This window comes from Silene latifolia, chromosome 8 (genome assembly GCF_048544455.1).
Source record: "Silene latifolia isolate original U9 population chromosome 8, ASM4854445v1, whole genome shotgun sequence".
Lineage (NCBI taxonomy): Eukaryota > Viridiplantae > Streptophyta > Magnoliopsida > Caryophyllales > Caryophyllaceae > Silene > Silene latifolia.
The window spans coordinates 99,141,630-99,150,946 of record NC_133533.1 but is presented as its reverse complement, the minus strand read 5'-3'; the positions used below and the strand labels follow the sequence as shown (position 1 = coordinate 99,150,946).

The 9,317-nt window shown below is 34.4% G+C and overlaps 1 protein-coding gene across 6 annotated transcripts; it reads left to right on the top strand.

Moving 5' to 3' along the window:
* Nucleotides 1-2,412: 2,412 nt before the first annotated feature.
* Nucleotides 2,413-8,601, top strand: LOC141597108 (UMP-CMP kinase 3-like). 6 transcript variants are annotated; one of them, XM_074417454.1, is made up of 12 exons: nucleotides 2,413-2,696; nucleotides 3,136-3,217; nucleotides 3,299-3,351; nucleotides 3,442-3,501; nucleotides 4,962-4,998; nucleotides 5,355-5,409; nucleotides 5,539-5,656; nucleotides 5,737-5,893; nucleotides 6,394-6,474; nucleotides 6,791-6,898; nucleotides 7,119-7,184; nucleotides 7,838-8,601. In XM_074417454.1, exons 1-12 carry the CDS (start codon nucleotides 2,518-2,520, stop codon nucleotides 7,901-7,903), a joined length of 1,062 nt encoding a protein of 353 aa, XP_074273555.1. In that variant the 5' UTR covers nucleotides 2,413-2,517; the 3' UTR covers nucleotides 7,904-8,601. The 6 variants fall into 6 exon arrangements, 5 of the variants coding, with proteins under 5 accessions (XP_074273555.1, XP_074273559.1, XP_074273556.1 ...); XM_074417456.1 differs by lacking the exon at nucleotides 7,838-8,601 and adding an exon at nucleotides 7,273-7,712 and having other exon boundaries at nucleotides 2,415-2,696; XR_012522702.1 differs by lacking the exon at nucleotides 7,838-8,601 and having other exon boundaries at nucleotides 6,616-6,898; nucleotides 7,119-7,140.
* Nucleotides 8,602-9,317: the final 716 nt, after the last annotated feature.

The following is a 9,317-nucleotide window of genomic DNA, read 5'->3' as shown; positions in this document are numbered from 1 at the left end:
TAATCATGATTTGTTCTATCCTAGGATTTGGATGAACTTGATTTGTACTTGACCACTAAGGATTCCGGGAAACCTTAACATGGAAGTATTTGAAAAGTTTGTTTTTTGTGTTTGACTCGATTTGATTCGTTGTTGGAGTCGGGATTTGAATTTTCGAGTCGGTTTTTGGTCCGGTGTCGGCTTTGACTCTAATTAGTGTCATTGCGACCCCGTCGTCATGCATTAAACACTTCAGGTACTTTTGAAATTTTTTGAAATGTTTTATTTTCGAAATCGTTTTAAGTTTTCCGACGTATAGTTGTACAAAACTGTCGATCAACCGCTGCGATTCCTAAGCATGTTGTAGTCCGATATCATCGGGTATTTGTTGGAGACTTAACAGATACTGTGTATCTACAATACACGGCTAGACTTTGAACATCAATCTATCAAATCGGTGCTCCATTATTTCACCTAATTAGATTGATGGTGAACCGTGCTTCATGGTGGCTACCTAGTTAATTACTCAAATTAGTATAATTACTAGTATTACTATTATTATTAGATATGTTCTTATAATAATAATAATAAGAAGAAGAAGAAGAATAAGAAGAAGAATGAGCATAATAATAATAATTATTATTATTATTGTTGTTTATTAATATTATTATTAGATATGTTCTTATAATAATAATAAGAAGAAGAACAATAAGAAGAAGAATAATCATAATAATAATAATTATTATTATTGTTTTTTTTGTTTTTAATAATTCAGCTTAGTTTTGTTCAGCTCAGCTTCATTCAGTTTAGTTTAGCTCTAAAAAGTCAAAAAAAATAGAGCCTAAGTTTGGTGAACTAGCTGGGAAGAGAGTATACCTCACACGACAATTTTTTTGGAGGGGAGACTGAGAGAGGGAGGGGAGGGTTAAATAGTGATTAATACCAATATTTTTGGTAAGACGTGTAGTGAAAGTAATAATATGAGAAACTAACCTCAAGTCCTCAACCTTTACAGAATATATATTTTATATAAGAGCCTTTGAGACACTTGGTTAATGTTGAAATCTTTATATCCTCGGTGGAATTTGAAATGGTAGAACTTTAAACTTCATTAGATTAGATCCATAGTTCTTCAACTATCTTATACATACTTCGACAAATTATTAAGAAATTAACGTGTTTTTTCTTGGGGTGCAGGTGAAGCGGGTTGAAAGTGCAGATGTAGTTGGCAGTTACATTCGATGGCATAAGAGGCCGAGAATCGAATCTGGAATGTTTTTATTTTTTTTCTTTATATATCCTCTGGCATGTCACTTCTCGTTTTCTCTCTCCTGTTGTGAGCTTCTACTATTTAACTTCCGTGAAAATAAGCAAGTCATTTTTCATTTTTTTTACTGTTTTCCTCTCGTGAACATAAGCAAGTCACAACTATGAAAACTCCAGTTGCCTAATTTGTTTCAAGTCCCAATAGGTATATCATATATGCGAAACTCGATACCGAATCAAAAAGAGTTTGAGCCGCCATAGAGCGAGTTCTTCGAGCCCGCTGAATTTCAATAACAAAAGCTTGAATGATACCAGTATATGAGAACGATGCTTTTAGACTAAGCAAAAAAACTGGATGTGAAAAATGGAGTAAATGGATGGATTTGAGGGAGGAGCTTAAATGTGAGAGGAAGAGAGATAAGAAGTGATGAGGTGAGTAACAAGAAGCCAGTATTAGGCAAATTAGGTAGTGGTGAAGTGAGTTTTTCTTATTTTTTTTTTAATTATATAATTCAGTCTTAGTCATAGTCCTAGTCATCATTCCGATGCCATGTCAATATCTTCCGATGAGTAAATGTCCTGAATTTCTAAAAGTGGGCTTAATTGCACATCTTGTATAATGTATGGGGTGAATTTGCACCTTTGAAAGTTGTGGGGCTAATTTGCACATAGTGTCAAACTATGGGGCTTATTTGCCACTTTTCCGAAGTGGCGACAGTAATGGTGTTTGTGGTTGTGTTAGGCAGTTTAGGAGATAAGTGAGCTAATGAGGGTGGAGAATTGTGTGTTTGTGAGGGTAGTTTAGTCATTCCATAGTTTATCCACTTAAAAAGTCAGGAATTAAGTTAAATGAAAATCGAGATTGAAATACAGTGGGAGTTCGAGAGTATACGTTAAAATGAGGTGGTAAATTGTAATAAATGAAATACATTGTGGTAAATTGTAAAATACGATAAATATATTGTGATAAGTTATAATTTTCACTTAGGTAATTTGATAACTTATACTTTGAATAAATCACTTTTTTAAATCTTATACCTAAGATAATTTTCTGTAAAATCTTATACTTAAAATAACATTTTCTTCCAAACTTGATACCAAATATTTTAAAAAGCCTTGTCCGTACCTGCTTATTTAACGGGCGGGATGAACCGAATTTAATGAACGGGACGACCCATAAACAGAACCAAATACGGCTCCCTCTGACCAAAGTCTCCGATCACACCTTCATCTTCACTAATCTCCAATTAACCTTCTTCAAAACCCTTAAAAATGGCGGCACTCCTCACATTTTCCAGAAAAATCTTCCACCATAAACATATTCATTATCACGTTCAATTCTTCCGTACATCTGCTGCTGCAATTGATGCTAAACAAACCAGACTCTACGGTTTTTCTCACTTGAAAACTCCTCAAGGTTTTCAACGCTTTGTCGACGATGCAATCGTCAGGTTCATATATACTTCCCTAATTATTTGATTATTTTCGTTATATAACTTTGTTTGATTTAATAATACTGTCATCAATTTGTCCTTGATTTTTGCTACATTTTCAATCTATGTCTCTAATTATTTCGTTAATTACGTTGTTTAATGTAATACTGTGATTAATTTGTCGCTGATTGATGTTAAGTTCATTCTATTTCTCGAATTGTTTCGTTAATTACGTTGTTTAATCTAACGCTGCGATCAATTTTTAGTGATTGATGTTATATGTTCATCCTATTTCTCTAATTGTTCCGTTAATTACGTTCTTAAATTTAATGCTGTGATCAATTTGTTGCTGATATTGATGTTATAAGGTCGTACATTTTTCCTGAAGATTTAGTTATTATACCTGGTTTGATCTAATATCGTGATGAATTTGTTATTGGTTGATGTTTTTTTGTAGGTCTGGTGAGCTAATTAATTACATTTCGAGTATGCCTTCTTCCGTTGAAGTTATTCGTGCTATGGACGAAATTTCCGACACCGTGAGTATTTTCGATGTAAATTAGGTTTCATATGTGTTGTTTCGGTTAGTTTTTGATTAATTAGTATTTTTGATTGGCTAGGTGTGTTCAGTGGTAGATTCGGCTGAGTTATGCAGAAACACCCATCCTGACAGGTAAGTTGTGATTGTTTTTCGGTTATTTGATTTCGATTTTAGTTTGGTTGCAAATGAATGAGGATCTCGGTTGTATTTGAATGTTGTTAGGGAGTTTGTGAAGCAAGCTAACATGGCATCTATGAGAATGGATGAATATCTACATGTGAGGTGGCTTCTTACCTGCTTTTCATACTTTTGCACTGTTCTTTTGTTTTCCATGGCTGCATTTGGATATGCATGGAGAGCTTCTGATTGTAGAACTGTGTTTTTTTTTTTTTTTTTTTTTTTTTTTTTTTTTGTGATTGGAAAATTATTCCATGTTCTAGTTTCATTTGAGTTTAGTGACTTCTAGTGAAAATGCAAATAGCGAGAACGACAACAAAGCCCATTCTTTTATGAGAAACCTGAAATAGAAGGAGTTAAATAGAGAATAGGAGAAAGAGCGAGACATAAAAGAGGTCAGTTGAAAATATTGTAATCCTCTATATTGCTTGTCATTACTCCGTCCGTCTCATTCATTTGCTTACCTTTTATTCTTTGTGATGGTAACTTTAATCAAACGTTGTGACTGAGGGAGTATAAAATAACAAAGCCATGGTCTTGTTGAGGTGAGTTACGCATTGGCCTAGAAGCCTTCACCAAAGGGTGACTGACCAAGGCGATGATATTGTTTCTGATTTAGGGGAAGGACTGCAGGTGTGAACAATGCTAAAATGGCCTCACCGGTCCCAGAGGGCCAGAGTACTGACTTGTTTCTAAATATAATTTGTGACTGAATTCTTGAATAATATTTCAAATTATAATAATATTCATTATTGCTTAGTGATCGGCTGATATGCATAATAGGTTAGCTTTGGCCCTTTTTTTGAACATGGGGGTCTGACAATTTCTTGAATAAATCTTATAAAGCTCGTCTTTTTTTTTGTAGTTATATACGGAGTAGAATTTTATCTTCATTACTATGCTTGTATGTTACTCTTTCTTGACTTCACTCTTTTATGAAAATTCGAATGATTCAGTTTCTAATCCTGCTCAGCTGCCACATACTCCTTCAGTTTCAAATTTTTGGCCTATTTTAACTAGGATTCACTATGAAGATAATGTGTTAAAGTGTTATTTGTACACTTTGGATACGAGTAGTATGGGTAGAGAAACTAGGAAATAAGAGATACACAGTCATTACGCTTGTCAATCCATGTCTTGTTTTTTGCCATTTTTTATTTATTTAACTTAGTGCATTTCGTTTAAAAACCCAAGTGATCCTTGACTATTTATATATACATCTGCTCATAGATTAGATCTGCATTATCTGTAAAAAAATTAAATTTAAGGAGGGTTTTCAATGCGAGATCTAAAAACATATCTTTCCGTAGCACCGGTACTAAGTAGATGACTTAAAATGGAAATTGCGTTAGAGAATTGTACCGAATGCCTTTCACAATAAAAAGAAGCACGTCCATTTTAGTGAGGTGAATCAGAATCAAAAGTCATATGTTGGACATTTATGTTAACTGTATAGTTTTCTGTTTTTTCATGAATGTCTTTGACAAATGTATTTGGTTTAGAATTTTCATGATTTCGGACTTAACGTTCTTGTTTCTTCACTTGCCGGCTTCTTATTTTTTGAGGGCTCTAGAAGGATTCAGTACAGATGCTGCAACTTTGGTACCTCATTGACTCTAGATTTGCTTGGCATCTAACATTACCATTTACTATTTCATTGTATCTGATTGGCTGAGACTCAAATTGAGCGAGATGGTTTATTAATCTGTTATATGTGTAATTGCTGAAATTCGATTTGATTATGTTTTACAAGGGATCAATGTAGTCTAGATGGGAATACTCTCATCTTGGTTTTTTTCCTCGAATTTTGTATAGACTCCTAATATACACTCTGAAACATAAGTAAACTTTCCTATGCCTTAGAATAGATCACTAAGCTTAGATTTTGTTGATGCTTTCCAAGTCATCATTTCAGAAACTCCAGAGATGATAGGAAGTGTTTGTGTTTTATTTTGTAGATGCAAGATAAAGCATTTTCCAAAGAGGTGCCACAGTTTATAGGTTTTGTATTAGGTAATTCTCGTCTCTTGTCATTTGCGGTTATCTATTGTCGATGCTGGAGAGAGCTGATCATCATATTTCTGCAAACAAGAAATGTTATTTTAAAAACATATGATTGACTGACTAAACTTATGCGCGTAGGTGGCCCAGGAAGTGGGAAAGGCACACAATGTTCCAAGATTGTGGAGACATATGGATTCACACATTTGAGTGCTGGGGATCTGCTAAGAAATGAGATATCGTGTTCAAGTAAAAATGGGTACTGATGCCATGTCTTCATTTGCTGATTACATAAAGTATTTTGGGACATTTATATAGCATGGATACTTTCATTTTCAGTTCCATGATTCTTGAACTTATCAAAGAGGGAAAAATTGTCCCTTCAGAGGTTACGGTCAAGTTAATCCAGAAAGCCATCCGATCTGGAGAAAAACATAAATACCTTATTGACGGATTCCCACGAACTGAGGAAAATCGGCTGGCGTATGAGCGAATTGTGAGTTACCCATACTTTTTATTTCATTGATAATAAGTAGCAACATAAAGTAGAGAGACTAACGGATGAGTAAGAGACTAATAGTCTGCAATGACTACAGAAAATAACATAAGCCTGTTTAGAAGGCTATGGTGTTATGGTTGGATGCCATGGAATAGCCAAATACTGATATGCTCATACTTAATAAAGTTTCCTTATGGTTTCTCCAATTTATGTCTCTTCCTTTTCTTATTTCCACTCTTTTTTCTACCTAATTAGCTTTGTTTTACTGTCGTGCTCTCCATTCTTGCTTGTTTCATTGTTTTCCCACCTCACAGAAACAATTCCATCCGAAGATCAAACTTTTAACCGACCTCGAAGCATTATAGCCTTACAGCTTTTTTCTTATTGTTGTTGTAAAGATTAGAACTTTAGAAGTCACTTTCGTAGCAGCTATTGTAATATCACCAGTTGACTAAAAAAGCCACTGATCTATTGAAGTGTCATCTAATGAAATTCAGATTGGAGCACCGCCAAATCTTGTGCTTTTCTTTGACTGTCCCGAGGAAGAAATGGTGAAGCGAGTCCTGAATCGCAACGAGGTACTTCTATGTGATTGAATATTCTGGAGCAATTTATTCCTCTAATTTGCCATGCCTATTACGTCCAAGTTAATCTTATGTCATTTTGTTCGGACTTCGGAGTATCACACATAAGATGATTTTATATCTTGTGTATTACAGGGGAGTTCTCGACGCAATTTTCATCTTGGGTCATTCGGAAACAGCCTCTTTGTGTTGCTAACACAAGGGTAAGGCTGCGTACATCCGACCCCCCTTTACCCCGCAATTTGCGGGAGCCATTGAGGCACTGGGGTAATGTTGTTGTTGTTGTTGTTGTTGTTGTGTTGTATTACAGGGAAGGGTAGATGATAACAAAGAAATAGTTAAGAAACGCCTTCAAGTTTTCAGAGAATTGAGTCTTCCTGTCGTCGACTACTACATGAAGAAAGGAATACTTCACAAGGTTAGCACTTGCAATCCTGGTATTAAATCTCAGTTTTGAGATTCGATCTTGGAACCGGTCATTGTTCCATAAATGTGGTCTTATAAACTGCAATCTTAGAACCTTTTCATAAATTGTTTTATATTGGGTTTGTAATGTTCATATCACAGATCTATTATTTCTCAAGTTTTCTAAGCCAAAAAACCGATGGACTCTGATGCTTAATTTTTTTTGGGTGCAGATTAATGCAGTTGGAACAGAAGACGATATCTTTGAACAAGTTCGCACTATTTTTTCTGTATACGAGGTATGTTATAATGTTATACTAATGATGATATGGTTAAACTTGCGATCATCCGATAATTTTTATAAATCTGTTAAATTTCAATTGGCAGCCAATTATTACATGATTAAAGCTAAGGAAGAGGTCCTGGATTTTTTTGGAAATGAAGCCTCCCTTAGCAACCCAGTAGTTCTTCAAGCTCTAAGATTGACATCTTATATTATTAGGCTGGCCAGCGTGGGGCCCATGTTTTGACTCGACCAGTATTAACCCGACCCTTTGAGACCAGTTTGACAGGTTTAGGGATCAAGTGGAGTCTAATGAAATACAAGTCGAATAAATTTGTAATCAAAAACCAATTTGTAATAGGTGTGATAGCGCATTGATTGACATTTCGAGTGCAATTTATTTAACAATGCTCTTGTCAATGCTGACTAACTATTCTGGTGTTGTCTTCATTATCTTTCCATTGTCAGCGCCAGCGCGCAAATGTAATACAGATTATACTCCGATAATACTTATTTGTATAATGCATCTCTCTATTTGTTTCCATTGATTGTATCGCAATTCTCAAATGCTGACTAACTATGCTGGTGTTGTCTTCATTATCTTGATTAAGAAACCACATCAATTATTGTTTCATGAGAGTAGTTGACAGGTTTTTTTTTCATTAACAGTTGGTTGAACGCATTAGACTAAGCCAACGTCCTCTTAGATGTGGCAAAATGACCGGCAGAAAATAGTTTCATACAAACGGGGAGATGCTACCATGAACAATCCTTGCCTATGGGAATGAAACAAACTTCTGGGTCAGTTGTTACCTCTTCGTGAAAGTATCCCCACCGAGGGGATTATTCGCTCTTGTCAACGGTGGACACCCGGTTTACACCAAATGTTCCCAAAGTACCAAATTCCCACGATTTGAAAAATCGACAATTATATTTTCTTCCTTAAGTGATCTTACTTATGGAAAAAATATAGGACAAGCAGACCACCACCAAGAAATCAAGAGTTAGGGATACTACTATTTACGTAGTGCAAACAAACCGAACCATGGTTTCGACTTGACCATGGCTTCCAAAGTCTCAAGTGTGGAAGTCCTGATATACATCAGGTGCAATAATCTCAGTACTACTAGCTTCATTTTACCCAAATGTTATTTAAGGCTTCATCGTCTTGCTAATTTTCTACGCCCTCTGTCTCGATCATTTGTTGTCCTTTGGTTTGGCACAAAGATCAAGGAAAGATGAATGATAAGTGGACCAAATTGAGTGTAAAGATTACATTGCTCATCAAATGCATTCCTAAAATAAAATAGACAACAATTGATTGAGACATCCCAAAATGAAATAGGACAACAAATGACCGGAATAGAGGGAGTAAATGCTAATTCTTCTGGTAACAATGCTTTTAGAAAAAGGTCATAATTTATCTCGGATTAAATAATTATAAAGAATTCCTTATTCCAAGTACTCCGAATGTATGCAGACTAGCTTAGGCCCGTGTATAATATTATAGATTGAATGGGTAAAAGGTAGCATTTCATTTTAGGTAGCTTAATTGATTAAATAACGTATTCCATAGTTGTTAAGCACTAGTAAAAATTAAGATACCTGAGATTTTGGTCAAATAAACGAAGACATTGATCAAATAATCTAGACCCAAAATGTTTTGCTAAACAGACTCTTAGTAGCCTGATTAAAATCAAATTATTATTACACAATCTTCCACATTATAATGTATAAATGATGCTTGAAATTCATCTACGACACTCTGATTATTGTATTACAAGTTTTATCTATTTTGTGTTGAATAATAATAATTCTTGTACAAATCGTGTTACACAAATATTATTGTAAAATCAACTGATATTTTATCTAAATAACCTTACTTAAACTTTCAGTAACTACCACTTTTTCATAGAACATAAAAGTTTCAGTAAGTAGATTATATATCCGATGTACTCCACCAATTTTATAGTTTTTGAGCATTATAATAAAGTTTTTGAGTTTTGTTTTCAAAATTATGAGTTTTACTATAAAGTTTGTGAGTTCATTCATTTACACATTAAACTCAAAAAATTAAAATAAAACTCAAAAACATTATATATAAGCTTAGTTAAATTTGAGTTTTACGAAAAAAAATTAGAATCTAACT